General features: G+C 46.7%; 1 protein-coding gene across 3 annotated transcripts in view; it reads left to right on the forward strand.

Annotated features, from left to right (window-relative positions):
* Positions 1-4,692: 4,692 nt before the first annotated feature.
* Positions 4,693-17,350, forward strand: part of tay (tay bridge kinase) — a 30,298-nt gene continuing 17,640 nt past the window's right edge. The window contains exon 1 of one of the 3 annotated variants that reach the window (XM_033486663.2): positions 4,693-6,874. In XM_033486663.2, coding sequence (XP_033342554.1) covers positions 6,479-6,874 — 396 coding nt within the window. In that variant the 5' untranslated portion in view covers positions 4,693-6,478. The remainder of the gene's footprint in view (positions 6,875-17,350) is intronic. The other 2 variants (XM_033486662.2, XM_033486661.2) reach the window with 2 other exon arrangements.

Here is a 17,350-nt window from a genome sequence, read left to right on the forward strand (position 1 = left end):
GTGGGCTATGACCTGCTGACCGATTTCGCCAAATCGCCGGTGTCCTCGACTCTCGCGACGATGTACCTAACAGGTCTTGTCCCTGATCGTACGCCGTCATCGCCGTAACAAACGGACCTTACCTCTGATAGCTTAGCCTTATATAGAGAACGATATTTCCTTTCCCATCGGTCTTGGCAATCGTGTGCAAATATTTGCATTTCTCAGTCACATCTAGAAAAAACATTTGAAAATATTATCTTCTTCGAGTTGATTCAAACAAATAGCGCTCATCAAGGTTTGTGTCATCTATTGGGGATTAAATTTCAATTGAACATACTGCTTTTGAATCCAAGCAGCTATCGCTTCGAGTACCAGCTGATGAAAGGTCTGGATGAAAAAGTTTACGGGATTCGAACGAGAGAAACGCAGTCCCCGAATAAAGTCACAGATCCTATTCTTGGCGGCCGAGGTCGTTAATATGCAAATTCGATGTTCCAAGCGTGAAGAGCCTTATATTGTATGTCGCGCGCGTGTCGCGTGATTCACCCGCGACAATCAAAATATTGTGCCTTAATATCTTCGGCCGTCCCCCAGAAAAGGATGCGCCCAGCCTCTGGAAAAGGAAAGAGATCGGCGCGGTCTGGATACGCGGGGAACCGAGCCGCGAATCTTCCTCGAGACGGATTAAGTAACGCGTCTTTCATCAGCAAAACGGCGCGAGCGTGTCGTTCCAATAATTATCGTTAACGTACGCCGGCGATCGTTATCCCGTGACTCAATACCGCGTCGATGCGCTCTGTTTACACCCAACAGTGAGGCCGCAACAGGCGTTATTGGCCGATGTTGCACCGCTCAAAACCGCTTGCTTGAATTTTGCATTTCGATTGCGTAACATGCGACAGACTGGAGAGAAAAACGAACACCTAGAAAAAGAACGAGTATGTAATTAAGTTCGCCCAACCGGTCGTTAGAATTATAGAACCGCGTGGATACGTTTCATGGTACGCGTGCTGCGTAACCGTTAGAATTACCATTTCGTTTCGTTGTTATTTCTTACGTGGTATCGTCTTTCTTCTAAAATCTAGCGCTTACGTTCGATGGCCTTGAACTCTGACCAGTGGTGACCCGGCAAAAATTGTTCTTTAGAATCCGCTCCATGCGGAGAAGGAAACGTCATCCGCACGGAAGCATGCTTCTGGAGGCAATTGAGATCCGTACATGTAGGGGTTCACCGAAAAAGGAGTATCAAAGATACAAGAGCGTTCGTGACAGCAATGTTCACATTATATATTGCATTCTCCGGCTTTGTCCTCGTAGTCTCGTTATTCCTTGTTTTCCTTGACGCTAATCCCGCTCTCCGTACGCGGACACGGTGATCGTGGTATCCTTGGACCGACGATCGCCGACACCGGTATGGCATCGTGGGACACCGTCCAGCAATGGTGCCAATGTCAATAACGGAAACTGGGAGCAGAGGGGCAAGCAACTAGAGCAATTAGGCGAGCCAGCATCTTCGCGACGGCGGGAGCCGATCGGCCTCGAATCGTGCTTCCGGGAGGACAATGTGTACGTCACTGCAACCGGGTGCCGTTTATGTAGGTAAGCCCACGTCATCTGTGTCAGCAAACTGCCGGCCAGGTAGGCAAGCTTACCTATACGGACCTCGAAATGTGGCCATTGCCAAAAGCTATTAGGGTGTCCCATAAGTTCTTTCCGCGCCGCGCGCGCTACGAATGACTTTAACTGGCTGCGTTTATGTAAACACGTAGGCTTATCTCTTGGCTGTTTAGGGTATCGGTTTCAGTCGTGCTAGAGCTCTTGTAGAGTATGTTTCATTGGTGACAAAGTTCCTTATCAAATGTTTTCTGCACCGTTCGATATGGATAGCCAAAATAAGCATTTGCGGCATGTTATGCTTTATTGTGATAAACTCGATAAAAAAAAGTGATAGGGCAAAGGACGCTGCAAACGAGATTTGTACCATTTACAGTGATGGTTCTACGACTACTGGGATACAGTCCGCAATTGGTTTGAGAGATTTAGAGCAATTTTGATTTGAAAGACGAAGAGACCGCAGCGGGCGTCCAACAACGACGGATGCGGACCTTGTCAAAGATATGCTCGCCGAAAATCCGCGATATAGCGTGTGCGAGATAGCGGATGCCACTAACATACCCAGGACAACGGTACATAAGCATTTAATCGAGATGAGATATGTGAATCGATTCGAAGTTCCACACCGTCGATATAGGTGTTGACACCAGCCTTATGAACCGCGTCTCTACGTGCGATTTGCTTCTCCAACGACATGGAAGAAATCCTTTCCTAAAGAGGCTTGTCACCGGAGACGAGACTTGGATTTTATACCGAAATATGCATCGGAAACGAACTTGGTCAAAAGGAAATAGTCCCTCAATTGTTGCGAAGCCATGACTTCGTCCGAAGAAAGTTCTTTCGTGCGTTTGGTGGGACTGGAAAGGCGTAGTCTACTACGAGCTCTCCTTTCTCAAGGTGAAACGATCAATTCGGCTAAATATTGTAATCAACTCGATGAATTGAAAGCCGCCATAGCAGAAAAACGGCCAGAATTGGCGAACCCACGCGGCGTCGTTTTTCATCGCGACAACGCGAAACCGCGTGTTGCGTTGTTCGTAAGACAAAAATGATTGCAGTTCGATCGGAACGTTCTACCTCATCCTCCGTACTCCCCAGACACATTACTCCATCCCGATTATTACTTGTTCTTCTCGTGAAAAAATTCCCTCCGTGAGAAACGGTTTAAATTCGTAAGCGAAATAAAACCGCACCTTGAACAATATATTGCAAATAAGCCTCAACGATCTTGGAAAAAACGGCATAACGAGGCTTCCTGAAAGATGGAAGAAGGTAATAGAGCAGAACGGTTCATATGTAACTCGATAAATCAATCTTAAACAACAAATATCGTGTAATCACTTCGCATCAGAAAAAAGGAAAGAACTTACGGGACACCCTAATATATATGCGAACTCCGGACAAAATAATCATCGCGCGACGAGTTCGCGCACATGGTTCACGTAATTGATACCTGTGAACTGGTTCAAAGGAGGCGCGCCATTGCAGGTGCGCCGCGACACGCGGGCTTTTTCCTCGAACGGATATACTCCTCGAACAAAAGTGTCGTTGCTCTGCCGGGATTGTTAACCGAGTTTTCGAACAATAGGCTCGGGCAGTAAAATGTTATTATCCGCCGGGAGAAAACCGTCGATTGTTTCGTGCAAATGGATCAAACTTCGGGCTGTTGATCCGCGGCCTGTCCGATCCCTTGGTAGAAGATGCGCGAGCCGGCTGCGCAGAAACCTGGAAGCTTGCGCGAACGATTACAGTTCGATTTATAACTGAAATTAATCGATTCGAATGTTTTCTTGAAATATCTTGCCCGATGCTTTTCCTCGATTCTCCGGCCGGACATCACGTTAGAACGGTTGAACATTTTTTCGGTGTTCGATCGTGATCTACGTGCCAGTCGATGTAAACATGTGTAAGGCCGAACGTAGCGACAACACGGAACAGAAAGTTAATGGATTTCAAGCAAATAGTCCTCGACCAGAGAAAGTCGGAGGCATTTCTAAATAAACGATCTCTTCCTAGTAGAACGTTAGCACAATTATCTATGGATCAACAACAGTGGCGTGAAAGCGTCGATATCCCAAAGTGTTTTAACCGAATTTAATGGTCTCAAGCGACTGTATTTCGCGTGCTTATCTATCGATGAAAGCTTCGAGTTCAAGAGTAAATGTTACTTTCGATTCACCTCGTATTCTAAATGATCATCGGCGAATAATGGCGATATTAATATCTTGTGCTTTTCTTTCCAAAAGTTGCGAATTCGGTACTGTGCCCGCTCGGTCCGTGGCGACAACTGGTATCTAAATGTCACACTAGCAGTTAGAAGACCACCTGCTATTCGCCCAGAGGGCTCCGCAGCCAGTAATTTTGGAGAAAAAAAAAAAATTAGAAACAAAAATGTTGCTCTTTCTCGTTCTGATAAGTGGAGTGGAAAACTATGCTAAAATTTTTTTTATTTCACACAGCAGGAAGTTTGTGCGGTGCGTGGTGACAACTGGTGTCTAACAGCCGCACTAGTGGCTATAAGATTAACCAGAGGACTCTGCGACCACTATTTCAGAGAAAGAATGTAAATAATCGACGCGAAGAAACTGTGCTCAAAGGAAAAAAAGAAAGTAATCCTCCATTTCAATACCGAACGATCCCAACCTTCGCTTCCATCGTAATAAATTGATTTAAATTTATTATCATGGTCAATACTGGACAATTCAAATTATGTAATAACTATACATTTTAAATACAAAGTATCTCGTTTGTATCATCTTCGCTAAAATATTACCGCAAGACAGCGAAATACTACTCGAACCGATATCGCAAAACCAATCGCATCGAAATCCGCTTCAATCTCCCGCCGTGGAACCAACTCCAGGTTCCGATCATAGGCGGCGCCACGTGTATCGCTCGAGTCGCGGCGAATCTATGAATCGTATCGCTTGCCAATGGTCCGTATGTCCGTCTTCGGAGCATAGGTACGCCATGTTCTCGGTCGTTGTGTTAAGAGAGAAACAGTGACGTGGTTGAAGGGAGACAGACCGGCCAGAAGGTGTAACACGATCGAGGGAGAGGGAAGACTCAAGGTGGGAGAATGAAAAAGGGAGAGAGATAGACGGATGACAGAAATGCATAGTCGTGGCTAGCAGCAGCAGCAGCAGCAAGAACAGCACAGCAGCAGCAGCAGAGCACAGAGGATAGATCGCGTCGTCGTTCACGCTAAATTCGGGGCGTGTGCTAGGTTGGTCGGTCGGTTTCCCTAGCTGGTGTCCGTGGCTGGAAATCGAGGATGTATCGGTGGCAGTGCGGTATACGCGTCATCGTCCCGTGACGGCGACGCGCGGCGAAGAGGTGGTGCGAGGCCGCCAGCACGGTGTGGGCAGGTCGCGGCCATTTTTACCACACGATGCGGCAACCGTGTGTGCTGCTCGTTCGATCCGCCATTCCAAACAATCGGTGTGCTTCGTACCCTCTTAGGGTGCATCCAGCGACGGTGGCTCGTCGGGACACCAGCCCGCGGCGATAATACGCGGCAGTTTACGTTCGATCGGTGTATTCAGTGTCGGTCAGAGGGTGACGGGACAGTTCGGCAAAGCCGGCAGTGCTGGTGGTGTGGTGGTGGAGTAGTCGAACGTCGTCGAGGACGACGACGTGGAGGAAGAGGAGAAAGAAACGAAGAAGAGGAGGAAGAGAAAAAGGAAGGATGACGAGCAGCAAACCGACAAGGACAGGAACGAGAACGACGATACTAATAGCGATCATGGGGAAAAAGAAACGACTCGAACGGCCGATATATTGGAGTACGAACGTATCTGTTGGAGCGTGTCTGTGATTTCTTCGTGATTATTGTGTTTTTTCTCGCCGGGTTCTCCTAGTGTTCTGTTCGTTCGTTCATTCGTTCGCTGGTTGGTTGGATGGTTCGTTCGTTCGTACGTACGTACGTACGGTGTCAGTGTCTTTCTGTCCATCCCTCTCCGTTTCTCTCGACCGTGTGTCGCTCGGTCTCCGTCTGTCCGCCCTGCGTGCGTGTTTCGCGTGCCTCCTCGCCACGCACCGGACTCTCTCCTCTTCCTTCGGCAGCGCGATCGATGGTGACATCGTGTGACTGCCTGTGAACGTCTTTTCGCTGGCAACAATTTTCTCGGCGGTATACCGTATCGTCGGCAACGAACGCATAACAATATCCCCCTACGATTCCAGGAAAAGAAAAGAAAAGAAAGGAAAAGAAACGAGAGGTGGCCGGAACGACGACAACGACGACGACGACGACGACGACGACGGGGGCCCAGTGGTGTGGCATGCGTGGCTGTGTGTCCCGTCGGTAAACGTCCCGTGAGAGTGTTGTATATCCGAAGGCAGTGTGTGCTCTCTTACTCGCGCTCCCCTGCTCCCCCCTCCTCCTCGCTCTGTTTGTCTCTCTCAGCCTAACGCTTCCAGCACCGCCACCACTCCTCCCCGCCTCTCTGTCTGTCTTATTCACTTATTCTCGTTTTCTCTCTTTTCCCACTACGTCGTCGTCCTTTTCTCTTCCTCCGTCTCTGTTACTCCGGTTCACTTGCTCCCTCCGTCGGTATATAATCCGTTTCGCTCGCGCGCTCGTTCTTCCAAAGAAGCATTAAAGAGGAGCGTAGTAGAATGGTCGACGATACCGCGACACGACCGTTGTCATCGTTCTCGTGGTCGCGGTCGTGGTCATCACCGTCCCCGGACCCATCGTTTCTCACGGCCGCTACGAGCATAGTGTCGTCGTGGATACGGAACTGGTGAGGGTTCTCTCTCGGCGAGGCACAGACCCGCGGGCAAACTCGGCCCGACAGCCCACGTAACGAAGCGGCCGCCGCGCTGCCACGGCACGGGTGAAACACAGGGGCCGACGACGACGACGGACTGCCACGAGATGGAGATCGAGGCGAAGCAACGGAACCAGAGGAACCGGAGGCGAGAGCGAGCCCAGCGTATGCTGGCGCAGAGGGAGAGCCTAGCCACCGCGAAGCAACAGCACCAGCAACAACAGCAGCAGCAACAGCAACAGACCAGGCAACGACCGGCCAACAACGACGAGGAGGACAGCCACAGCGGCGAGGACGAGGAACCCGCCACCGGACTCGGTCTCGGGCTCGCCAGGACCGGTCATCCGCGTGACAGCCATTCCCGACCGCCCAGACCACCGCGACCCCCGAGGCCTCGCAAGAAGTCTTCCCTCGCGGCTGCCAACCAGAAGGAGCCTCCCTTCGAGGAGGACATTATCGACGGCTTTGCCATACTCGCCTTCCGCACCTACGAGGAACTCGAGGTGAGAAGCGAATCTACTACTACCTTTTGCCAACCATATATATCATCGACCCTTTTCGATATCTGTGCACGTTATTACACTAGGACGCTGCTGGTTCGTATTACGTGACCCGACGCTATTTGTTTCTCTTCCGCGAGTTTACAGGCTGTTTCGGCGGACCAGTTTGAAACCGTTTTAATAAGACGGGCGGTCAAGTGCAGGATTTCCGCCGTAAATGGATGTCACCGCTCCGAATTAGGCCCTCTTATTTTTTTGGAGTTGAATGCGCGATTTTACACAAATTTGTGCAGCAATACGGTAATTAATTCCGTTCTGTTGTTTACATGGTCTTTATTTTTTTTCTTTATTTATATACACACGAAATTGTGATAGCAGATATTGTATCGGTGTTATCAGTGTATATTGGTGATGGTGGTGGTGTTCACGATCTACAGTCTCTGTTACAAGATCCGCATATATTTGCCGTCTTAAGCAAAACGAAAAAGCGCTCGCGAGCAATTGAGTCATTTGTTGGTTCGTGTTAGGCCGATTGTGACAGTAACGATTAACGCTTTCGCGTTTGTTGTGTTTTTACGCGAATGTAGGAAACGTTGTCGTACTTTCCGAATCCGACAGTTTTAACTGTCAAGTTGAAAAATTTAATAATCAAATATCTTGGATTTGGTAAATGTCGGTAGCCTTTTTTGGCGACCGAACGATGTCGAATTCTTGCACAGGCAATTTATACCAGATTTGTGTCAGTGTTGTTGTTATTCGTACATGCTTTCACAGTGTGGAAAAATCGCTCTATTGAGACAGGTTTATCGCTGCTATAGTTCGTATATTTTTGTATCGTTCGCAAACGAAGTTAACATATTCGCACGAAAGTATTATTCCGCGTACAGTGTCATCGTGTTACACTGGGTTACGTGATATCGATAGAACCGCGCGGCTGCAATGATTATTTTCCTTCCGTTACTGTTTACATCTCGAGTTTCGATGTTTACTCTGCGCCGGTTAAATTCGATACCGCCTGTCTTTTCCGCTGCACCCGGTAGAAATGGTTTTAATCGTTGCACAAAAAGAAAGAGCAAATTTTACAAATTCACCCTCGTCAGGATCGATCGGAAATTGATTTATGCGTCCCGATATGGGATATCGACGGTTGCTATGAATTATCTAGGACAATCATGCGAAGTGTGAGCATTCGCGACGGGAAAGATTCATTTTCCGCGTAGAGACGAACACAAAATTTTGACCATGAAGGACAACTACTTTTCGTCGCGGTAGACTTTTACTCCGTTTGCTTGTTTATTTATCAACCGTGTAACTTCGAAACTCGGGAATGTCACCTTGTAAAAATAATCAAGATAGTGCAACGTATCCTTTTTTTTTGTCTGGAAAGGTACGCAACAAGTAACACCTCGCGTGAAATATTTATTCGTGCTTGAAAGTGATCGGATACGTGAAAAACGCTTGAACTAAGAACTTGTTTACGCGAATCGCCAGAACTCTCGCGTGATCTAGAAATTGCACGAGCGATCGAAAGGCGCTCTTGCATCTGCAAATTCTATGCTTCTAGCCTGGCAGTGTCGTTACTTTAAAGTAACGCGTACGGAAAAAAGCTAGGAATAATTGTCTTTAGTCTGAAAGAATAAATCGTTCGAGAAATGATGAAATTATTTTTGCAAATGGGATCGAAGGCATATATTAGAGCGTTGGGTGGAATTTACACTTGGGTCACGGAAATTAGCACTGGATAATTTTAGCACTATCTATGGATAGCTTTTTTGTTGTTGTTGCTAATCCCGCGAACTTTCCAATCGACGAAGAACAACGATGTATTAACAGTTTAGCATGGAAATTGATGAATTTATTTATGTGTATTTAATTTAATTTTTAAAATGGATTTTATAATAATTTTATAATTGTCGTCTTTGGTCTAAAAGGATAAATCGTTCGAGAAATGATGAAATTATTTTTGCAAATGGATCGAAGGCATAGATTAGAGCGTCAGGTGGAATTTAAACTTGGGTCACGGAAACCCGAACGACTGTAACGGAAATTATTGACGTTCGCATCGATCGTTCCCGGATTGCTCTCGCGGGAAATTTTTGTTTCGTTTGATAGCAGAGAGAGCTCGGATCGGCGGCTTACCTGTCACCGGCGGCGTTATCTGTCGACGGAGAAAATCGTCGACAGTTTGTTGCGCGCTTGCGGACCTTCGCTACCTAAGCGCATAGTCGTCCCCTCTTTTTTTTTCTTCTTCTTCTTCTTCGCCGCTGCCGTCGCTCGTGCCAACAGTTTTTACATGCTGTTGCGAGAACCGACTTTGCTCTCTGCTAGAGGCTCCGCGGCCGTGCTAAACGCGGTTCAACATTTACGGCCCTTAGTCCCTCGAGAATTTGTCGTTCTCGAGATAATCACACGTCGCGCGAGGGAACGAGATTTTTGTTTATTAGAAAACCGACCGCGTTTCCAGCGGAGCGCTCCGTCCGTCGTCGAGATTTGTACCCGGCTCGTTTAGTTCCTTTTTCTTTTTTCGCCCGGTTTATGGCCTCCATTCACCCGTAGTCCGCGTCGCTGTCGTACCCTTATACATAGAGGCTTCGATAAACAGAGTGTGCTTCGAGTATCGAACACATTTCGATGAGCTCTCGCCAGACTTTCCTTGGACCTCTATATTTCGAATGTAACATTTTTGCGAAGTTCGCGATACCTTTGCATGGGAACATGCAATTATTTGCTTGCAAATAATTAAAGGCAGAGTTTTAGGTAAAAGTATATTTATTGAACACACGGAAACACAAGATCTATTGGGTTGGCAACTAAGTAATTGCCGATTTGTTCAGTGAAATAAAAAATTCTTTTTTACTTGGAACGAAGTTCGATCTGTAATGTATTTTCCATTTTGTTCGATGACCTCTTGCCGTCTCTCTGACAACTTGGAAATTCCACGCTCGTAGGAAGTCTGATCCTTTTCGGCCAAAAACTGAGTTAAGTGAGGTTTTACAGCGTCATCGTCGTTAAAAGTTTTACCACGAAGGGAGTTGTCCAGGGATCGAAATAAGTGGTAATCCGATGGCGCGAGATCAGGGCTATATGGCGGGTGTAACATCAATTCCCAACCAATATCCATCAATTTTTGCCGAGTGGACAAAGACGCGTGCGGCCTAGCATTGTCCTGCTGGAAAATGACACCTTTACGATCGACCAATTCTGGTCGCTTTTCCTTGACCGCTGCATTCAATTTGTCCAGTTGCTAACATTCACGGATAATAAAAAATAACATAATAATAATAATAATTTTATAATATAACATTTACGGATATCATAAAAATGGGAGTGAGCGACATCAATAACTGAAATCGGCAATTACTTAGTTGCCAACCCAATATAATGCGTGAACGTTTGTACGGTGACGAACATTATTATTATTATTATTCTTACATAAAACTGGATCAGGTTCGGTTTGTTTACTCGGTATTTGTTATTCGATATCGCTCTTGCGTACGGTCGGGGCAACAAATATGTTTAATAAGCGAAATGTTTTCGCTGAAACCGATGCTCCTAGTTAAAAGAGATTCGTAAAATTTCATTATCCGATGCGATGTAAGTGGTTGCTCAACCAAACAGAAATATTATTCGAGAAGAGTAATAAAAACCAATTAGGCGGAATTGCCATCTCGTGCGATTAAAGGGGTCAGCGTTTAACTTTTGCTGCGTTGATTCGACCGGATTAATTTATTAACTTTTTAACCCCGCGTTTACGATGCTTGATTAACAAAGGGCGGGGAGAGAGAGAGAGAGAGAGAGAGAGAGAAAAGGGGGATGTATAGGGAACAGTTACGCCCATGCAGATTCGAGTATTTACAAGGGGGAGAGCCGAGCCGCCGTCCATTGAACATTTTTTGGTCGAACGGCCGCTTGTTACAAAATAATTAGGGGCAAAAGGGTACGAATTTGCCGGTTAAGTAACTCCGGAGGCATATTGCCCTGAAATAATATCCTACCGTGTTTACGAACTTTCGAACACCATCGACGTGCTGCTGCCTCGGCCGTCTAATAACGTCACGGATGACCAACGCCGGGTTATTTATGACCCGTGTCACAGCCTTGTTGCGTCACCGAAAAAAAAATTCTGTCGGATAAAACGCTGGCATTGGGGAAGATGATTCACCGAAGATAGACCGGAACCGTCGATTTTTTTTTTTTCAAAACATGCTATACTTTTTCTCATCGATCGGTAGGAATCGACCGTTTTCGCTCGTCGAGAACATTCCGACAAACTCCTGGCCCGTTTTCTCGCCGGGATCGCAGTCCTCCTTCCGGCGGAATGATGCGCGGCGTGCGGCTCGTCGACTAAACAGAGAAGTTACGCGAAGTTAGACTACGCTAACTAAGTCGCACGGAAAACGCCGCGAGGAACTTCTTCACGAGATTGACGTAGTTTTTCCTTTTTTTCTGCCGATCCGCATCGAGGTTCGCGTACGACAGAAATTTGCATTGCAACGATCCGGGGACCTTGCGCGAGAAGGCAACGCGACACCCGATGGCTGCGGTTTTAACGCTATGCCGTCCGGTGGGACCACGCTGGTGCCATGCAAAAACTATCTGTTGTATGCCGGTGGCACCACTTTGGTGGCATTTTAAAAAACTGAAATAACATTTGAACTATATTTCTTGGGTGTTAAAAGGCAGCGAACTGACTATAGCATTGCGCTTATTTGACTAAGAATTAAGTACGAAAATTCTTGGACGACATATCTTAATTTTAGGAATCTATATTACCGCTATCTTCGAAGTTTTTGTTCAAAATCTAAAATTTCCAAGCTATCATGCCGGCGTCGAACAAAAGAATCATATCTAAGATCTGCGGACGGCATTAGAGTGTTGATGTCGAACACGTTTCTCTGTTTCTATTCTTATTTCATTCACGCGACAGACCAATGTTGATGAATGTAGCCCGAAAATATTCCGATCCGAAAATCGGGACCTTTGTTTATAATGAATACGCTCGTCGGATGTGAATCACAACGGGCGCCGTTCGATCGCGTCGCTTGCGACAATTTGTTACTTCGCTATATGCATACGTATAGCCCGTCGAACTAGACGAGTCGGCAAATGTAAACAGAACGCCTGCGCGACGTTCACGTGATCACGTAGCAGCCTAGGCGGCCGAAGCTATTACATTGGCTGTCGAACGCCAAGCTAAGGACCAACATTCGGCGGTCTTTTATCGGGGGGACCTTGCTTGTGCAAAGCCTTGCGGGAAGCTTAATACATATACATATGTATTAGTGTTAATACGATATTGCGATGTCGTGCCACTGTGTGGAACTCTTCTTCTTTCCGATACGGAAAGTTCATGCCGTGCGAATATTTCCGAACGATTAACGGATCGAATTCGCGGACTTGCCACAAATATTTAATTATTAACTGCCGGCTAGATCGCGTCGCCTCCGATACAACTAATTTTCGCCTACGGTCGCCGGTGACGTCACCGGGGAAAGCAGTATTTACGAGCCGATAATTTCATGGAATATCCGATAATCAAATACGACGCGGGATATTTCTCTGTTTAAAATTGATATCGGATCGCGCGAGGCTCGAAATAAATTTGCCACGGTTTACTACTCCCCATTCACAGGATAAATATTGGCGACTCTCGGTTGCGCGGTCGATTTACCGGCGGCCTCGTGAAATTGCTCGGCCAGGTATAGGAAGACGGTTTCGACGAAGGTTGGAAAAAGCAGGAAACAAAACGGTCGAGAGCGAAGACGGACCCCCCCTTTCTTCCGTATTGTGTCCGGAATGACCGAAAGCCGGTCGGCTTCGAGATCCTTCGTGTGCGATAAAGCATCCGGTATGCCCAATAACGGTGTAAAAACAGATGATAATTTGCGAACGAGACACTGTCTCGTGAACGCGACGAACAGCTCTAGCTACTCGAAAAGGGACTTTCCTGTTCGTTTGGCTTTCGTGACTCATGCACGTATCTCGTGTTTGATCTTCGAACGACCGATCATAAACAACAAGAGGCAATGTCACATTTACTACCTTTTACTGCGGAGCCAAGGGTCTCCGGTAGGGTCTAGTTATTTGCTCTATTGGAAACGCCAAGAAGTTGCCATAAATCCATTAAAGCCGTAGCTTAGGCCCAATTTCTGGTCGAAGAAAGGAAATTAGGAGAAAATCTGGGGCCAGGTAAACCCTCAGGTAAAACCCTGACCCCTTGTTTCCCGGCAACACGGCCGTAATATCGCGTTAGTAAATGCAGTTCGCCCGGTTCCGCTCCGACTATAATTATTTCTCGGTAATTTAATGATCCGCGAAAGTGGCAGGAAATATTACACGGAACGCACACCGACGTGTTCCGTAATCATTTGCCGGGACGCTTTTTTCCCCTCCTTCTTTCGTTTTCTTTTTTTTTTACGTTTCATCGAGATGCTCGCATTAACTTCGATTACACTGTTTACAAGCGTACGAACACCATTATCCGTTAATTTTTGGGAAACGCAAAGCCGGTAATTAATATTCGCCCCGATAATCTCTCAATTACACTGTCTTCGACGTGCACCGACACACGTTTGCTCGTCGAGTGTAATCAACTGTGATCTGTTATATATTCGTTGTTATGCAGGATTACGATTTTCTGTTCGCATTTCCTATTTATAAATTGTTATTGTTATTCGTTATGCGCGGGTTAGGGAACTGTACTATTTTTTTTCAAGCTCTGTAGTATATACAGAGTATATATAAAGTATATAGCTGTATATACTTATTGTTATACAGGATTAGGATTTTCTGTTGGCATTTCCTATTTATAAATTGTTATTATTATTCGTTATACGCAGGCTAGGGAACTGTACTATTTTTTTTTCAAGCTCTGTAGTATATACAGAGTATATATAAGTATATAGCTGTATATACTTATTGTTATACAGGATTACGATTTCCTGTTGGCATTTCCTATTTATAAATCGTTATTGTTATTCATTACGTACGGCTTAGGAAACTGTACTATTTTTTTTCAAGCTCTGTAGTACACATAAGATATTATTATCCGCTTATATACACATATATTACTCCAATCATGGACTTAGTTTATAAAAAAAGCCCGCTCACATCCATCGCAAATAAAGAAACAGTAAACAGAAAGTAAACATACGCACACAATAAACACAGGAACACGATTCATTCCATTGCAATGCCGACGAAACGATATTCATAGTTGTACAATCGCAACGAATAGATCTTCGACAAATTTAAAGTAAATCGATCACAGCTGCGTCAACACGACGCTGTGCAGCGTCTCTGTTGATCAAGTAAAACTGCCGCCGGCCAGTTAACGCGTTAAAGTGTTTGCGAACGTCCGCGACACAGTGTTTCTGGTCGATTTGAGATCTCGTTGACGGGGACCGAGGGAGCGGAGGGGAGAGACGACACACGGTATGCAGATTTCGCGGAGAATCGCGGGACCGACCGCGGCGTTCTTTTCCTCTAAATCGAATTACAGGGGCCGAGGTCGTTCCGTAGATCGGCGCGCGGGTTGCCAGGTAGCCGAAAATCCGCGGAGGGATCAACGTTTTTACCGGCGAAATGCACGCGCCCCGCGTAGCTGATTTTCTTTCCCGAATTCTTCGGCCAGCCAGCCGGTCGCCCGGCAAATTCTTTTCGGACTTTTTCATTTTTTGGGGGGCTTTTTTCTTTTTCTTTCTCTTTTTTTCAGTCTTTCTGGTCGTCTCGCAACAAGGAACGGTTCGACCCCTCCCCTCCCCTCCCCCGGGTGATTGTCCTTACCACAGATTCTTTCTTATCCGACGTGTTCTCTTCTGATCTCAGCCTCCCCCCTCTCCACACACCCTCTACCGTCGCTCTACCATCTTGCATCTTCCATCTTCCTCCCCCGCTACCGGCTCGTATTCTCGTGTTCCTGTTCGTGTTCGCGCTCGTGTTCCCCGGTGTCGTGTCATTGCCTTACATTCTTCGGCTACACGTCGCCGGGTCAAGAAGAGAGTGTCGACATGTGGCGAGATTATTATCACGCACCACGTAACCGTACCGTAATACTTAATTATCTTGTCCGCGAATACGACCGTTTAATTCATAGCTTTCCGACGCGTCGTCCGCCGACATCCCTCCAAGACGCGTACGGTAATGTCTCTTTAATCGACGCTCGGATCGTCCACGAAAATTGGCGATTTTGGAAAAAAAATAGTGAGATATAATATAAATTATTAATAATATAAATTATAATATAATTATAATATAGATTTATATATAATGTAATTATAATATAAATTTATATATAATATAAATAATAATATAATTAATTGTAATAAATTATAATATAATTATAACATAAATTTATATATAATATAAATAATTGTTCGAGCCTCGTAGCTCGTTCTTCACGGTTATCGATCGTCAACAACTATAAAAACGAACTGTGCAAGGCTCGAATAATCGTTAATCTCCTCTCCCGATATTGTCCATTCCTGTGGACAATCCGAGCGTCAATTAGAGACACATTACACTGTAACCCGGGGAAGGTCGCGCAAATTTCGTTTTCACGCTCGAATCGAATTAATCTGCTGCCACGTCGAAGAATCGTTTGCTCTGGTTCTTATTCGATTTCGCTATAAAAAAAAAAAAATAGTAAACAAATGAAAGTATATCGTCTCTTCCATCGACGATGGTTGGTTGGACGATCCCAGAGAATCGTTTGACTCGGTCCGCGGTGCGGACCGAGCGGGGGAGGCAATTAGCGACATTCAATGATCAAAACGTATTTATCCGACTCGGCCGGCCGCCAATGAAAAATGATTCGCCGGTGCAGACGAGACGATGATACATTTCACGTTTCATTTGCGCCGCGATTATGGACGCGCCGGGCTTACCCGGCTGAATTACAATCTGTTCGGAATCATTTGGGGATAGAGTGAAACGGACTGATTGGTATTCCTCGGGGCACTCGACGCGGCCGGCATTCAATATCGTTCGCAGTGTACCTTTACCCGCGTTATTCGACGCTACCGGCGCCGCCGCCGCGATGGCGACGTATTGTTTTCCATGCCTTCTTGATCTCTCTCTCGCTCTCTCTCTCTCTCTCTCTCTCTCTCTCTCTCTCTGGCTTGTTCTCTCTCTCACTCTCTCTGGCTTGTTCTCTCTCTCACTCTCTCTGTCTCTTTCTCTCGCTCTCACTGGCTCGCTCTTTCTCTTTCTCTCTGGCTCTCTCTCTCTCTCTCTCTGGCTCTCTCTCTCTCTCTATCTGGCTCTCGCTCTCTTTCTCTCTCTTTCTTTGGTACGCTCTCTCTCTCTCTCTCTCTCTCTGGCTCTCTCTCTCTCTCTCTCTCTCTCTCTCTCTCTCTCTCTCTGGCTCGCTCTCTCTATTTTTTCACTCGCAGATGTTTACAATCCAAGCAGAAATATAGCACGGTGAAACGGGCCGCGAAGGATGGTAGAAGGTTGACAAGGAATTCGCGGCTTTCCTCGCGGCCTGTTCTCGCTCGGCATTTTCAAGCGAGTTCGCCCGGTTGCTAGGGTACAATGCACCCGTAATGCGTTGCGCGAGAATCACGATCCGCGGCGTAAAAAGAAGAAAAGAAACCGGCCGCCGGAGAAGGAGCAAACGCGGTTCGAGTCATGCCGGTTGCATGCTGGCCGCGATCGGTGCATTATCGAGGCACAAAGTGCATTGTTATTGTCGTGGAGAAAGTACTCGGATGTGAACCGCTTAAACCGGTCCCCCTCCCCTCTTCGGTAAACGGGTTCGCGGGGTCCAACAACAACAGCAACCTGAGCTTCTGGACGACGCTTCGCGACGCGTCGCGGAACAGCTGTGAGACGAGAACAAGGTGTTCTCTCTCTCTCTCCCTCTCTCCCTCTCTCTCATTCTTTCTTCCTCCCATATCTCTCTCTCTCTCTCTCTCTCTCTCTCTCTCTCTCTCAGTAGGTAACGCCAGATCCTCGGTTATCGTTCGGTCTTCAAACGGAATTCTGCCCCCTCCTGTTATCAGACATTCTCCGGCCGAGTCTTCTGCCCCCCTCCCTCCCTTTTCCCCTCTTTGTTGTTATTAATTTCTCCAATTAAAGACGTTGAAGCCCTCCCTCCCCTCCTTCGCTCGTCGGCTCCGCGGCCATTAGAGACACGATCTCAGGCTAATTAAATGTGAGAAATCGCTAAGCTCTCGCGGTTAATCGCGAGTTACGAGCGCCGCCCTGGCTGCGGATGCCTAGACGCCTCGTTATCCGGATAAGACGATCCCGAATGTAAACGCGACGTTGATACGATGTCAAACAATTATCTGCCGCCGGGTTACGCCGTCTATTATCCATGGATCCCTCCCCGGGCCGATGGTTATTATAAAAGATCCTGGGAAGAAGAGCTCGATTTCCAATCGGATTCTTCTCTCCGACTAGAAATTCTACTCGTCGAGAGTGGTCTTCGGAGTTCCGACGGACGAGCGCGCGTTCTCTTTCACAAAATTCATT

The sequence above is a fragment of the Megalopta genalis genome, chromosome 2, assembly GCF_051020955.1.
Source record: "Megalopta genalis isolate 19385.01 chromosome 2, iyMegGena1_principal, whole genome shotgun sequence".
NCBI classification, from domain to species: Eukaryota; Metazoa; Arthropoda; class Insecta; order Hymenoptera; family Halictidae; genus Megalopta; species Megalopta genalis.